This window comes from Lepus europaeus, chromosome 19, assembly GCF_033115175.1.
Source record: "Lepus europaeus isolate LE1 chromosome 19, mLepTim1.pri, whole genome shotgun sequence".
In the NCBI taxonomy this organism is placed as follows: domain Eukaryota; kingdom Metazoa; phylum Chordata; class Mammalia; order Lagomorpha; family Leporidae; genus Lepus; species Lepus europaeus.
Window position 1 is genome coordinate 6,066,112 of NC_084845.1, and position 14,975 is coordinate 6,081,086.

Sequence of the window (14,975 nt, forward strand, 5' to 3'; positions counted from 1 at the left end):
CTCCCGGCCAGGACTGGACTCGGCCCCCTCGGCCCCCATCTCTCTTTCCAGTTCAGTCAGGTCTCGCTCATATCTCGCCCCGCCTTCCTCCTCCGCGGGCCGCCGAGCCAGGTAGAACCACCTGCCGGTCCCGCCTCCTCTGAGTCCCCGCCCCTCCACTCTGCTGCCTCCAATCCGTGCGCCTCCCTCGGCGACCCGCCTACCTCGGCAGGGCGCTGTTAGAGTCCCAGCCCCGCCCACCTGCTCCAGCCAATCAGGCACGCCCCCTCTCGTCCTCCCCCCCATTGAGGCCCCTCCCTCTCCACCCTGCCCCCCAATCGCCTCTGTCTCCGCCCCCTACGTACCCGCCCCCTCCAGCCCCCGCCTCCTCCTGCCCAATCACGCCCGTCTCTCCCCTGTGCCCCGCCCCCGAAGCCCCGCCCCCACCCCGCCCCCCGTCCAATGCTGAGCTCAGTCTGCGTCTCGTCGTTCCGCGGGCGCCAGGGGGCCGGCAAGCAGCAGCCGGCGCCGCCGCCGCAGCCGCCCGAGTCCCCGCCGCCGCCGTCCCCGCCGCCGCCGCAGCCGCAGCCGCCGCCTGCGCAGCTCGGCCCCGCCGCGTCCCCGGCGGGCCCCCCGGCACCCCGCGGGCCCGGGGGCCGGCGCGCCGAGCCATGCCCCGGGCTGCCGGCGGCGGCCATGGGGCGGCACGGCGGCGGCGGTGGCGACAGCGGGAAGATCGTGATCAACGTGGGCGGCGTGCGCCATGAGACGTACCGCTCCACGCTGCGCACCCTCCCGGGGACGCGGCTGGCCGGCCTGACGGAGCCCGAGGCCGCGGCGCGCTTCGACTACGACCCGGGCGCCGACGAGTTCTTCTTCGACCGGCACCCGGGCGTCTTCGCCTACGTGCTCAACTACTACCGCACCGGCAAGCTGCACTGCCCGGCCGACGTGTGCGGGCCGCTCTTCGAGGAGGAGCTCGGCTTCTGGGGCATCGACGAGACGGACGTGGAGGCCTGCTGCTGGATGACCTACCGGCAGCACCGCGACGCCGAGGAGGCGCTCGACTCCTTCGAGGCGCCCGACCCCTCGGGCGCGGCCGGCGCCGCCACGGCCGGGGGCGCCCACGACGGCGGCCTGGACGACGAGGCGGGCGCGGGCGGCGGCGGCCTGGACGGCGCGGGCGGCGAGCTCAAGCGCCTGTGCTTCCAGGATGCGGGCGGCGGCGCCGGGGGGCCGCCGGGGGGCGCGGGCGGCGCAGGCGGCACGTGGTGGCGCCGCTGGCAGCCCCGCGTGTGGGCGCTCTTCGAGGACCCCTACTCGTCGCGGGCCGCCAGGGTGAGCGACTTCCCCGAGCCCCCATCCCCTCACCCCTGCCTCTCCCGGGTGCCCCCAGGTCTCGGAAACTCGCGGCCTGCTCCATCCCTCCGCGTCTGTCCCCCGCGCTCGGAACACACCCCCCTCCCGGCCTTTGGGTCCTCCAAAGAGTTCCCCACTCTTCAGATCCCCCGGACCCCCACAAACCTCAACCCGCTCCCCAAACCACCCCACCCCTCTCTCCCCGCCCCCCGCAAGCCTAAGAAGACCTCTCCTGGTCCCCAGAGTGCCTAGGCCTCTGCTCACTGCCCCCGACTCCTCCAGCGCCCCCCCCCAGCCCCCTCTTCTGCTCCCAGACTCTCCCAACACCTCGCTGCTTCTCTCTGGGCCGCACTCTCCCAGGCCTCCCTCGCCAAGTTTGGGTTTCCTGGTAATGGCTGGCCCCGTCCCCAGCCCCTAGAGCCTCCCGGGTCCCCTGAACCCCCAAACCACTTGCCTTAGCCAGGACTCCCCAACACTGAGCCTGCAACTTTCCTCCTGCCCCCTCTGTGTCCTCCCAAGGACTGTCCCCCAGAGGCTGCCCGCCCTGCAGAGCTGCTGCCGGCCTCTCCCTCCCCCAGCCCTAGAGCCCCCTTCCTAATCTGTCAAGTGCCCCCCCAGCTCCCCACTTTGCCCAGTGAGACCCCTCCTCTCAAGTCATCTGTCCGAGAACTTTCCAAGTCTCCACCCTCCCGCCTCCAGCAGGGAGAACCGAAGCGCCCACGCCCCAGCCTCCCGTTCCCTGCGCGCGCTCTCAGTTCTAGGCTTCCCGGCATCTCCCCATCTCTCCCAGAAAACTTTCTGCACACACCCGTAACTTCCCAGGCCGAGCGGCCGCCCTCCCCCGGTGCCTCCTAACTTTCTCCCTGTCCCGGAGAGCTGGGAGGGAGACTGTCAGAAGGGGGGGGGGGGCGGTTCACAGCCGGGTAGACTGGAGAGGGGACCGAGGAGCGCTCCCAGGGGACCCGGCACCCTCCCCCTCCGAGCCGCGTCCTGGGCCGGGAAGGACGCGGAGCCGCAGTGCCGCATTCCCGCCGGGGGAGGGAGCCCCCCCCCCCGCAGCCACCGCGGAAAGTTTGGCCCCTGAGAAGCGCTGAGTTGGCGAGATTCGGGGTTGGGTGGGGGGAGGTGGGGCGGCAGAGGTGCGGAAGGGACGTGGCCCCAGATGTCCCTCGGGCGTCTGAGCCGTTCCCTGCCCCCCTCCTGCCCCGACCTGGAGCGCCCTCCCCCCCCCCCCCCCGTGACCCCACGGAAAGATGCTGAGATGAGGAGGATGCTGAAGCCGGGGGTCTGGCACGGCTGGCACTGCTGTCCTGCGGAGGCTTTGTGAGCTGGGCCGGGCTGCTGGAGAGAGTTTGCAGTGCGGCCCTCCTGCCGCCCTCTTCCTCCCTCGGGATCTCTCCTTTCCTCTTGCAGAGACGCCATCCCTTCCTAGCCTGACTTTCGGGGTGAGGGGTTAAAGCAGCACGACGCCGTCCGGCCTGTGCGGCTGCGCACTGCGGCGGGCGCCCACCGCCCCCTGTGCCTCGGGAGGCAAGGAGTTAATGAAGCTCCGGGTCCGGGGCCTCCCGCCGGAAAGCGGCGACACTGCGGCTGCGCGCTGCCCGCTGGGCTCCAGCCCGGAACGGGTTAAGGCGGCTCCGGGCCTCTGCGGCTGCGCACTGCGGCGGGGGAGCTGTCCATGGTGCTGGCCGCCGTGCGCCCCGCCCCCCGGCCCGGCCGGCCCGCCCCCACTGCGGTGCCGCAGCCTGCGCTGGGCACCCAGCTCGGAGGGGGCGGGGAAGCACGGGGCATGCGCTCTGCGGAGGCCTCTGGCCTCTTAAACCACTGCGGAGAATCCGAGGGTTGGCGGGGGAGAGTGGGCAGAGGCCCAGCATCGACCCCCGGCCCGCCCCGAGGTCCAGGGTCCTCTGCGGCCCGAGCCTGGCCGCCTTCTGTTCTGCACCTCGCGTTACACCAAGCTCCATGCCCACTGGCCTCCCTACCCATGGACTAAGGCCCCCTCTGCCCCGACACCTGTCCCTTTTGCAGATGCTAACCCACCCATGCCTGATAAAGTCCAGGGACCTCCGGAGCCTGGACCCATTGCCTGTCTTCCTCAGGACCTTGACCCCGCCCCCTCCTCTTAAAGGAAACCCACACCACCGTGGGCCGAACTCTAGCGCTGACCCCCAGCTCTCCGCACCCTGCACGGACGCCCCTCGTCTCTCTGGCCCTGCCCTCTCCCCCTTCACCCAAATGCCTTGCAGCTTTGGTCCTCCAACCCCTTCCCATCCCTATTCCACCCGACTGTGGTCCCACCGTGCCCTCTCCGAGCGAGGTCTCCCCTTCCCAGGGCACCAAAGTCCTTAACCCCTGGCCAGTCTCAGATGCCCGCATCCCTCAATCCCAGGTCAGACCTCCCCCACTATGTTCCGGGCCTCAGGCCAGCACTGCTTCTGAAGCCAAACCCTTAGTACACTCACCTAACTTCACCCTCAGGACAACCCCGTGAATAAGCGGGGTTCAGAAAAAAACCTCTCTCTCCTAGCCCAAGTGAGGCAGGTTAAAAGCCAGCCAGATTGAAACCCGGGCCTTCCCACACTTAACTCCCACCCACCTGTTCCCATTCCCGCTCCCACAGCTCCGAGCTGAGCCCTGAGGTCTCCCAGGACCCAGGGTGTGTGTGTGTGGGGGGTGAGCCTGGCACCCTTGCCCCCGTCCCACTGCAGAACCCGTGGACCCCTGCAGGAGACCTAGAACAGGAGGGTGGGGGAGGTGATCCGGCGGCAGAGCCAGGGGCCAGCAACGCTGTTCCCGCGGAAGACGCTGCCCATCTGCTGTGCCTACTGGGGCCAGCTCCCCTCCCACTGCTTCTGTTCCTTCCTCTCCCCTGTTGTTAGTTCCAGAGGAGAGTGGGGTGCTGGCAGGAGCCACAGGCGCAGGGTGCCTGCCTTTCCCCATTCCCACCGGGCCCAGGCCGGGGGCACCGGGAGGGTATCCAGAGGCTGTGGTCAGCCTGATGCCTGCCGGTCATCGCTCCCCTCTCTCCCGCCCGCAGTACGTGGCCTTCGCCTCACTCTTCTTCATCCTCATCTCCATCACCACCTTCTGCCTGGAGACCCACGAGGGCTTCATCCACATCAGCAACAAGACGGTGACGCAGGCCTCGCCGATCCCCGGGGCCCCGCCGGAGAACATCACCAACGTGGAGGTGGAGACGGAGCCCTTCCTGACCTACGTGGAGGGCGTGTGCGTGGTCTGGTTCACCTTCGAGTTCCTCATGCGCATCACCTTCTGCCCGGACAAGGTGGAGTTTCTCAAGAGCAGCCTGAACATCATCGACTGCGTGGCCATCCTGCCCTTCTACCTGGAGGTGGGGCTCTCGGGCCTGAGCTCCAAGGCCGCCAAGGACGTGCTGGGCTTCCTGCGGGTCGTGCGCTTCGTGCGCATCCTGCGCATCTTCAAGCTGACCCGCCACTTCGTGGGGCTGCGCGTGCTCGGCCACACGCTCCGCGCCAGCACCAACGAGTTCCTGCTGCTCATCATCTTCCTGGCCCTGGGCGTGCTCATCTTCGCCACCATGATCTACTACGCCGAGCGCATCGGCGCCGATCCCGACGACATCCTGGGCTCCAACCACACCTACTTCAAAAACATCCCCATCGGCTTCTGGTGGGCCGTGGTCACCATGACCACGCTGGGCTACGGAGACATGTACCCCAAGACCTGGTCGGGGATGCTGGTCGGGGCGCTGTGTGCCCTGGCCGGGGTGCTCACCATCGCCATGCCTGTGCCCGTGATCGTCAACAACTTTGGCATGTACTACTCGCTGGCCATGGCCAAGCAGAAGCTGCCCAAGAAGAAGAACAAACACATCCCCCGGCCCCCGCAGCCCGGCTCGCCCAACTACTGCAAGCCGGACCCGCCCCCGCCGCCCCCGCCCCACCCGCACCACGGCAGCGGCGGCATCAGCCCCCCCCCACCCATCACCCCGCCCTCCATGGGGGTGACTGTGGCCGGGGCCTACCCGCCGGGGCCCCACACGCACCCTGGGCTGCTCAGGGGGGGAGCGGGTGGGCTGGGGATCATGGGGCTGCCTCCTCTGCCGGCCCCCGGGGAGCCCTGCCCGCTGGCTCAGGAGGAGGTGATTGAGATCAACCGGGCAGGTGAGGCCGGGGGAGGGGGGAGCGGGGAGCGCTGGTGGGGGGTGGGCAGGTGAGGCAGGGGCGCTGGGGGAGGAGGAGGAGGGCTTTGTGGGGGTGCCAGCAGGAGGTGGTGGCTGGCAGTCAGGGAGGCCAGATGGTCAGGAACCGAGGGAAGAGAGACCAGGGAGAGCTGCAGCCAGGGCCGCCCAGCGAGAGGGGCTCCCACGTGAGCGGCTGGCGGGCCAGAGAGGCAGAGGACCCCACTGCTGTGTGCAGGCTTCCTGGAGCAGGCCCAGAGGCTGAGCCCGGGGCTCAGGCTGTCACTCAGAGCCGGGGGGGGGGGGGTGGTGGACTGGGAGTGGTAGTCCTGCAGACCAGAGAGGGGGGCCGTGGTGGGCTGGTGGCATCTGAGAGGGGAGAGAGGAAGAAAGGCGCGTGTCCCACCCCGGGGGGGGGGGCTGTACCTCAGTGGCAGTGAGCTGGGTGTCCAGGAGGAGGGAGAAGCTGGTGCCCCCCCCCCACCTTAAGTAGGTCAAGAAAGGAAGCTGGGACGCCCGGCCCCCATCTCGTTCCCTCGGCCGCCGACCCAGTTCCACACCAATTAAAAATAGCTCGAGTCAGAGCCTAGGGGACCCCCACCTGCCCCTCCCTCCTGTCACCTTCCCAGCCCTTCCCCAGGGTGTCCTCTTCAGCAGGCTCCTGCCCCCCCATGCTAGCACGGCCAGTGTCTGGACACTCCTCTCCCCACAGTGGGCACCCTCCATGCCCCAGCCTTGCCCTGCGCAGTGCGTGGCCACCAGTGACCCTCACACACCAGGCTGGCATCCCAGGTCTCTGCCCCTCCTCTGGCCACCTCAGCACATACCCCCACCCCAGCTCCTAGCCACGTCCGTCTCTAACCCACGGGTAGTGCCCCGTCCCCGGGGAGCCACCACCCTCCTCATCGCCCCCAACAGCTGCCCTCTGTGGACTTCTGCTCCCACCTCTCACTCTCTCCTCTCTGTCTCTGCCTGACCCGCTCGGGCTGCAGATCCCCGCCCCAACGGGGACCCGGCAGCAGCTGCGCTGGCCCACGAGGACTGCCCGGCCATAGACCAGCCCGCCATGTCCCCGGAGGACAAGAGCCCCATCACGCCTGGAAGCCGAGGCCGCTACAGCCGGGACCGAGCCTGCTTCCTCCTCACCGACTATGCCCCCTCTCCCGACGGCTCCATCCGAAAAGGTGAGGTGCCCTCCATAGGACCCCCAGACCCTCCCCTTCTCCCCCTGCCCTGGCCCAGGGGAGGGAGGACGGAGTGATGGGGCGGTGGCGTTGGACTCCCCCCTTCTCACGGCCCTAAGTTGCCCCCTACCCTGCCTCGTCTCCTTACCAGTGACTCTCACCTGTCTTTATTCCATCTCCATTTCCCTGCCCACCTGGCCCCTCTGGCCTCCTCCCCCACCCCCAGCCACCGGTGCTCCCCCACTGCCCCCCCCAGACTGGCGCAAGCCAGGCCCCCCAAGCTTCTTGCCCGACCTCAACACCAACGCCGCGGCCTGGATATCCCCCTAGTGGACGAACCCCCTCCCCCTAGGGTAAGTAGCCCCCCCTCCCGATCCCCTGACTAACCCCTCCCTCCTGACTAACCCCTCGGAGACATGCAGCCCCCACTGACCGAGACTCCCACCCCTCACCTTGAGCAGCTGCACCCGTTAACCCCTAGCTCCTCACACGGACCCCCACGTGCCCCAGGACTCGCCCGCCGCTCCCTCCCACACTTGGCACCTGACCCCCACACCACCCTCGCGACCGACTCCATCTTCATCCCCACCAGCATCTCTGCAGTAGTCAGGAAGACTGGGCGCGCGCCCACTGCACCGCTGAGCGCAGGGGTGAGCAAGGAAGACCCCCTTCCACCCAGCACCCCCCGGGGGGCGGTCCCAGGTGCGGGGCTCAGGGAGTTCAGCTGTGAGCAGTTCCAATGCCAGGAGCTGACCCTGTGCTGGGCCCCCAGGCCCCTGCCGAGGGGGTGGCGCTGGGTCGTGCAGGGAGAGGAGCTCTCTGGCTCCAGCAGGGAGGCCAAGTCCTAAATAGGCAGTATCCCTGGATCCCTGGGTAGAGCAGCAGGGCCAGCCTGGGGAAGAGGCCTGAGCTAGGGCCAGGGCTGAGGGGCTGGAGAGGAAAGGACAGGGCCGGGAGAGCGGGGGTCAGGGGCCAGCCCGGCTGGAGAGGAGACAGGTGGGGTGAGGGGAGAGAGGAGACAGGTGGGGTGATGGGAGAGCGGGGGGCGGGGCCAGCCCGGCTGGAGAGGAGACAGGTGGGGTGATGGGGGGGCCAGCCCGGCTGGAGAGGAGACAGGTGGGGTGATGGGAGAGCGGGGGGCGGGGCCAGCCCGGCTGGAGAGGAGACAGGTGGGGTGAGGGGAGAGAGGAGACAGGTGGGGTGAGGGGAGAGAGGAGACAGGTGGGGTGATGGGAGAGCGGGGGTCTGGGCCAGCCCAGCTGGAGAGGAGTCAGGTGGGGTGATAGTGGGGCGGGGCCAGCCCGGCTGGAGAGGAGACAGGTGGGGTGATGGGGGGGCCCAGCCCGGCTGGAGAGGAGACAGGTGGAGTGAAGAGTGGGTCAGCAGGTGTCACCAAGGCTCGCCCGCAGCAGGAACCCTAGCTCCCTTCCTTCATGAATTCATTTTTTCACTCAGTATCCCGTCCTCAAGGGCACAGTCCCAGGCCCCGCAGAGCTGGGGTGACTGCCAGCGGCTTTTGTAAATAAAGCTTTATTGACACAGAGCCACCAGCATGCTACAGCAGCGAGTGGAGTCAGGTGGCTCCACGGCCAGACACACCGGCTAGTTGAGCGATCATTCATAGGAGGTTTGCTGACCCCTGACCAGAGGAAGCAGAATGCAAACAACTCAGAAGAAGAAAGAACAGGGCCAATACTGCAGCCGCTTTAGATAAGGGGTCTGGAAGGGGCGGGCCAGGCAGGAAAGGCAGGTGGAGGGGCCGGTGGGGCTGATGTGGACAGCAGGAGGGCAGAGTGGCTGGGGCCTGTGGCCAGGGGGAGACAGCAGTCTGGCAGAGGGAGCCTCGGGTGTTTGGTCATGGTGAGCCGGCTGGACTTTACCTTAAATACGACGGGAGGCCATCAGAGGGTGCCTGACCCACCACCTATCACTCGACAAGCAGCTGTACAGCCTTCCCCAGAAATACAGACACGCTGAAGGGTCCCTGCCCGCCGCCCAGAGGTGCCACGGGGCGGACTCGGGGAGCCCCTGGACAGCCCCACCCCAACTCCCAGGGAGGCCAGGGCCGAGACCCAGGCCTCAGGCTCCCAGTCCCAGGGGCCTGTCCTTTGCCTCGTCCCATCCTCTTCTGCACCCCCCCCCCCGTCATCTTCCATTTTCATCTCATTGCCCTCCCCCCACTCTCCTCCCAGCTCCCCTCCCCCTGCTTGCACCCCATCCTATTCCACCCTTTGTTCCAATCTCCAAGTCTGGAGGGGCCCTTGTGGGATGGAGGGGGAGGCCGGGGATGAGTGGGTACACAGTAGGGGTGGGGGTGGGCCACGGTCCGGGGGGGGGGGGTCCCTGCTGCTCTTGCCTTTGATGCCAAAACCCATTCATGGAACTCAAATGATGGCTGGAGCTGATGGGGCTGGCCGAGCTCCTGGACTGCCCCCCCTCCCCCTCCCCTCCCTCCCCTTCCCTCCCCTCCCCTCCCCTCCCCTTCCCTCCCCTCCCCTCCCTTCCCTCCTCTCTGCACCCCTCCCCTCCCTTCTTTCCTCTCCACTCCCCTCCCTTCCCCCCTCCTCTCCTCCCCTCCCCTCCCCAACTCTGCCTCTGTCCTTTTGCCCCAGCACCCTCCCTCCCATCAACACCCTCCTTCCCCCAGACCCCACTCCCTCCTTGTTGGCCCCACCTCTGGCTCCCGCTTCGAGCCCTCCCCAGCCCCCCCCCCCGCTTCAGCCACCCCGGAAGCTCCCTCCATATTTGATGTCTCTGGCCGCCCCCATTTCATTGCTCCTTTTTCCCGGAAAACACCAGCGTGGAGGAGATCCGGCGTCTCTCCATCCCCCCAACAGTGCGGCTGTGTTGGGGGGCCCCCTGGCCGTCCTCCCCTCGCCTTGACTCTCGTGTATTTCTGTCCCCAGCTCTTGTCACCGCCTGAGATCTCGCGAGACCCTCGGTCCCCCCCTGCCCCTTCCCCCCAGGTTAGCAATTGGGAATGGCTGGGAGGGGGGCTCTCCAAGATTCTGGGCTTCAAACTCCCCCCCTCCCCAGGGTCAGGACCCCTTCCTCCATGGCGCTCAGTGCTCCCCCCGGCGCAGGCAGAACTCTGACACACTCCCCCTCGATGGCGCAAGCACACCCACTCCCCAGCCTGGAGCCCCTGGCATCTCCCACACCAGCCCCAGCCCAGAGCCTGCCTGGGCCCCCACCCCAGGACGAGCCTTGTCCTCCTAACCCTAACCCACTCCCCTAGGAGCACTCGTCCACCTCCCAATGCCCCTGCCAGCTTCGCTCCCTTCAGCCCCCACCCCCAGACCCCGCCCCCGCCGCCCCTCCTCCTCCTCCCACCAGCGGGCCCGCCCCCGGCCCGTGTGCCCATCGCGTTCCCGCCCTCTCCACCGGCTGCTCCCCTACATGCATTCCGCCTCGCTGCCCACCTGCGCCTCAGAGGAGGGGACCAACGTGGGGCGGTGGGGGTCGGGGCGGCCAGGGGGTTGGGGGGGAGGCTCGGTGGGCGCCTCCTGCCTCCTAATCCGGTCTCCCTCCCCTGTCTGGACCGTGCTGTGGTGTGGACTGACTCCCATCTGTTCCCTTCTCTCCGTCTGCCCTCGCCGTCCGCCCGGCTCTCCGTCTGCACCCTTCTGTCCGTCTGCCTCTCCTTCCTCGTCTCTCTGGCTGTCTCTCGCCCCCTCACCGTTTCCGTCTCTGTCTCTTCGCTCCCCGTCTCGGGGTCTCTCTGTCGCCCCGCCCCTGCCCGCCCTCCGTGCTCCCCCGTTTTCTGCCCCCCCCCAGGTTACGAGAAGTCCCGCAGCCTGAGCAGCATCGCGGGCCTCAGCGGGGTGTCCCTGCGCCTCGCGCCCCTTGCCACGCCCCCTGGCTCTCCCCGGGCTGCCCGCCGCGCCCCCCCAACCCTGCCCTCCATCCTTTAGCGCTCCCCTCCCCCCTGTGGGGGGACTGGGGGTGACTGGGAAGAAGGTGAAGGCGCTGGGGGAGGGGGGTGGGGGAAAGGGTTTTTAAAAAAAATCAAAAAAGTCATTAATAATATGCAATGAGATGAAGACGCCAGCAGACACCCCCGGGCCCCTCACCCCCCCACCTGGGCCCCCAGGCTGGAGGGGAGGGACCAAAGCCCATCCCCCAACTCTTCCCCATTCCCTACTCCCCCCAAAAAGAAAAGCCTTCTCAGGTCTCCACGAGCCATAGGACCCCTCCCATCCACTCGTGTAAATAAGGCCAAATTATGCCAATTACATCTTGGGGCGCCTCCCCCACTCTGCATGCCCCCTCCCACCTGGACCCCCCACTCAGCTCCACCTAGCAATAAGCCGCCAGGGGCTGCATGCCTGAGGGAAGGGGGCTGGGACCTCGAGGGAGGGGGCTCCTGGCCTTCAGCCCCTCCCGCGGGGGGCACCCAAACCACGCGCAGGCGAGGGAAAAACTGCCGGGAGCCAGCCTTGCCCCAGCAGACCGCGGGCTCGGAGGGTGGGCGGCGCCGCGTGCCTGCACAGCTGCTCCCAGCCTCTCCCGGGATCCCTCTGCTGGATGGCGCCCCCACCCGGGATCTGCCCGCCTCGGCTCCTGCTGCTCGGACCCAGTCCCGCGCCCCCAGGATTCCTGGGTGGATCTGGCCCCCAGCACACATCTTCCCACCCTCTCTCCAGTTCCCAGACCCGGACCCAGAATTCCTCACACTGACCCTGGCACCCCGCAGCCCTCAAGCCTGGGACTTAACCTCCGCACACAGATGCTTCCCGCCCCCAAAGGCCCCCACCCGGTTCCCTGACTGCACCCCAGCACTTCTCAAACCTCGAAGCCTTGACCCGGCTCTGAGCTCAATTTCAGCCTTTGGGATGCTCCGGATCCTTCCCTGCCCCTGACCCTCAGGCCTGCCCCACCCCAGACGGCCCCTCCCGGGGTCCCCTGTCGCTCAACCTGTTTAAGCTCCAGGGGACCAGGCCTCCCCCGGTTCCCCTTTCTGCACCCAGCCCTGCTCCCCAAAAGCACTTTCCCCGAGATGGTGCCGAAACGAACCGGTACCCTGGGCGCCACCGGCGCTGTTTTTCAGAGGGTGGGCTCCGCGCCCCCCGCGGTGCGCTGATGGGGGGGGGCAGTACAAGGACACAGGCTTGTTTTAAAGGTGTGATCTGTACCGTGTGCGTTGTGCGCACCACCCCGCAGGGCCGGGTCCAGACGCCCGGCGGGATGAGGTTCATTTAGGCTCGAAGCGCTTTCACGCACAGGAGCGCACCGAGGATCTCAGAGGCTGCGGCCCGAGGGGAGGGGCCCGCAGGACCGAGCCTGGGACGCGCCGCCCCGCCGCGCGCTCGCGGGCGGACCCCCATTTCTTACATCCCATCCTGGCTCAAGGATGCGCTACCTCCCCCAGACCCAGAGACCGCACCGGTCCCGCGATCCTTAGCGGACCCCCCTTTGAAATGGGGGCCCTTGGAATGAACACCCCTCTCCCCCGCTCCCACGGCCTCAGGAACTCCCCTCCCCTACCAGGGCGGGTGGGGGCGTCACTGAGCAGATTCTTGATGCACCGATTCCTATGCAAGGGGCATTTTGAGTGCCCCGCATCCCTCCCTCGGCCCCCAAACCCTGGAGAATCAGGGGTGGGGGCGGGGCGGGTTCTGGTGGGGGCGGGGCAAAGGGCTAGGGGCTCCAGACACCAGGGTACGGGGCGGGGGGTACTGATTCTTTTGCCAAAGGGTTCAACTTCTCTCAACGCCCCTCCCCGTTTCCCCTGGCCTTCAGGAAAGCCCAAGGGGTCGGGGACCGGGAGTGAGGGTCTTTTCCAAAGGGTACTGACCTCTTCCCAGCGCCTCCCCCCTCGCTCGCCAATCCGCCACACCTACCCCCCAGCTTTTTAGTTCAGCTTTTGAAAAGAACCACGATCACAAACGTCAACCCAACTTGACCCCCAGGCCCCTCCCCTGTCCCCCGAGTCAGCAGCGTGGGGTGCGGGGAGGGAGACCGCGAGCGGACGGGACAGCTTCCGAGTCCCCGCACCCCTCTAGCCCCCGGCCGCCAGGGTGCCTGCAACTACACGCATGCGCCTGCATGCCGCGCCCCCGCACGCTTGCCGCGCCCCTCCGGCGCTCCGGGAACGCACGGACACGGGCAGGGGGCGGGGCGGTCGGGGAGGGAGGAACGGCGCGGGGTCTTCCTGAGCTCGCGGCTTCCCTCCCCAACCCACACAGCAATAAGTTCCTCTCACTCACAGTGGGCGGGGCGGGCCTGGCCTGCGGGGGGCGGCGGCGGCCACGGGGCGCTCTCAGGGATGGGGGCGGGGGTCTGGAGTCAGAGTGGGGAGGGGAGGTCTGCAAATCGTCCAACTCTGGTGCTAACTGGCGGGTCTTCTCAGCCCACCCGCAGGGCGGAGAGGGAGGGGTCGGCACGGCCCCTCCCCCAAGCCTCCCCCACGCCCACCCTGGGTGCATGAACCGCCCAATGCAGAAGCTGCCGCATGTCACCCCCTCCCCAAAGAAAAAGTGTCATGCCCCCTCCCCACCCATCCCCCCTCCTCTCCGAAATAAAAGTTTCCTTTTCATTTACAATTTGCTGCTCCGTGTGCGCGGGGGAGGCCTCCCCAGGGAGCGCGGTGTGCTGTGGTCTTGTTGTGGGGAGAGGTGGGGGGAGCGCGACCTCAGTTTCCCTGGCGGTGAGAATGGGGACAACACCCCTAGCGGAAGAGTCCCCAAGGAATGAGTCTGGGGGACAGGCTGCCCGCGCTCAGACCCACTCAGCTGTCGAGTGGCCGTGTGCCCTGGGGTCTCCGGGCCTGGCTCCACCACGCTCCGGGACAGCAGGGCCAGGATTCGCTCATTCAGCAAAGACCTCCCGAGTGCCCACCACGCGCGGGGAGGCGCTGAGCGCTGCTGTGCACCCGCCGGCCGGGAGGGACGTCGTGGGGAGAGGGAAATGAGTGGCTGGTTGCCGAGGAGGTTCCCCGCCCCTCTCCCCCCAGGAACACGCACAGGGGAAGATAAGGGTGGAGTTGGCCAAGGTTTATTTCTGCCAGGGCCTCAGGGGGACCCCTCTGTCCTCCTGGGAAACCCCAGACCGGGAAGCAGGCGGGAGACCAGAAGCCCCTCTGCGGGACCCGGCTGGAGCCCTGGCTGCTGTGGCTGACGGCTGAAGGCAGGGTGGGTGCTGATGGGACCCAGTGTTCCTCCAAGCAAGACAGCCCGGTCCTTGCCCCTGGGTGGCCCACTCCTGTTTGGGGGCCCAGGGTGGGGCATCCTCTCCAGAGTGTGGGTGCAGGGTGGGGGAGGGGCCAGGCCTGTCTCTGCCTCTCAGGGCTGGGGCCCAGGTCACTGCGGCTGGGCTCCTGGGGACCCCTCAGACTCCGCGGCCGGCTGCCCAGACCCGGGCTCTGCCTCCTCCGCCTCCTCATCGGATACCACGCCCTCCTCCAGCCGGAACACCTGGCGCACGGTGCGGGTGGTGAAGGTGAGGGGCGCGCGCCTGTGGGGAGGGGAGACAGAGAGGTGAGACGGGATAGGGGAAGGGGAGACAGGCCCTGAGGACATGGGGCGGGGGAAGAGGGAGAAGCAGAGAACGACATGGGGGGGGGGAGAGGGAGAGGCAGAGATGAAGAGGGGGGAGACAGAAAATGACATGTGGGGGAGGAGAGGCAGAGATGAGGAGGGGGAGACAGATACAGTGGGGGGAGACAGAGATGAGGAGGGGGGAGAGGGAGAGGCAGAGATGACGTGGGGGAGACAGAGATGACGTGGGGGGAGGAGAGGCAGAGATGAGGAGGGGGGAGACAGATGGTGTAGGGGGGAGAGGGAGAGGCAGAAATGAGGTGGGGGAGACAGAGATGATGTGGGGGGAGAGGCAGAGATGAGGTGGGGGAGACAGAGAGGTGAGACAGGGTAGGGGAAGGGGAGAGAAGCCATGAGGACATGGGGCAGGGGGAAAAAGTGAGAAGCAGAGAACGACATGAGAGGGAGAGGCAGAGGTGAGGAGGGGGGAGACAGAGGTGAGGAGGGGGAGGGGAGGGGAGAGAGGTGGGATGACATGTTGGGGGAGAGAATGAGGCAGGGGTGGGGGAAGAGGCGTGGGGGCAGAGAGTTGGGAATGGGGGCAGAGAGGGTAGCTGAGAGGCAGGAGTGGAGGGAGGTGGGGAGTGCACAGGGAGGTGGACGCCTGGGTGAGGAGGGGGCATAGAGCAGAGCAGTGGGGGTGGGAGGAGACGTTGCCATGGGTCCCAGTCCCCTCGGCCCTCGCAGCCTGGCCTAGGTGCCCCCCCCCACCGTGCGCAGGTGGCTGCCGTGCCCCCACCCCACGCCACCCCC

At 67.8% G+C, this 14,975-nt stretch overlaps 2 protein-coding genes across 20 annotated transcripts in view; one reads left to right on the forward strand and one right to left on the reverse strand.

Moving 5' to 3' along the window:
- The first annotated feature begins 441 nt into the window (after nucleotides 1-441).
- KCNC3 (potassium voltage-gated channel subfamily C member 3) lies at nucleotides 442-12,290 on the forward strand. 17 transcript variants are annotated; one of them, XM_062176531.1, is made up of 7 exons: nucleotides 442-1,317; nucleotides 4,376-5,483; nucleotides 6,493-6,684; nucleotides 7,015-7,037; nucleotides 7,146-7,334; nucleotides 9,591-9,650; nucleotides 10,462-12,290. In XM_062176531.1, the coding sequence occupies exons 1-7, from the start codon at nucleotides 442-444 to the stop codon at nucleotides 10,483-10,485; spliced, it is 2,472 nt and encodes an 823-aa protein (XP_062032515.1). In that variant the 3' UTR covers nucleotides 10,486-12,290. The 17 variants fall into 17 exon arrangements, with proteins under 17 accessions (XP_062032515.1, XP_062032520.1, XP_062032513.1 ...); XM_062176536.1 differs by lacking the exon at nucleotides 7,146-7,334; XM_062176529.1 differs by lacking the exon at nucleotides 10,462-12,290 and having other exon boundaries at nucleotides 9,591-9,985.
- Nucleotides 12,291-13,669: 1,379 nt separating this feature from the next.
- Nucleotides 13,670-14,975, reverse strand: part of MYH14 (myosin heavy chain 14) — a 64,067-nt gene continuing 62,761 nt past the window's right edge. For all 3 annotated transcript variants that reach the window (XM_062176360.1, XM_062176361.1, XM_062176359.1), the window contains one exon: nucleotides 13,670-14,139. In XM_062176360.1, coding sequence (XP_062032344.1) covers nucleotides 13,986-14,139 — 154 coding nt within the window. In that variant the 3' untranslated portion in view covers nucleotides 13,670-13,985. The remainder of the gene's footprint in view (nucleotides 14,140-14,975) is intronic.

Bases quoted from the DNA above. Each gene is read 5' to 3' on its own strand.
- KCNC3 (XM_062176528.1), top strand. From the start codon at position 442: ATGCTGAGCTCAGTCTGCGTCTCGTCGTTCCGCGGGCGCCAGGGGGCC. The intron at 5,484-6,492 runs GTGAGGCCGGGG...CTCGGGCTGCAG, and splicing joins GATTGAGATCAACCGGGCAG to ATCCCCGCCCCAACGGGGAC. The intron at 6,685-7,014 runs GTGAGGTGCCCT...ATATCCCCCTAG, and splicing joins CGACGGCTCCATCCGAAAAG to TGGACGAACCCCCTCCCCCT.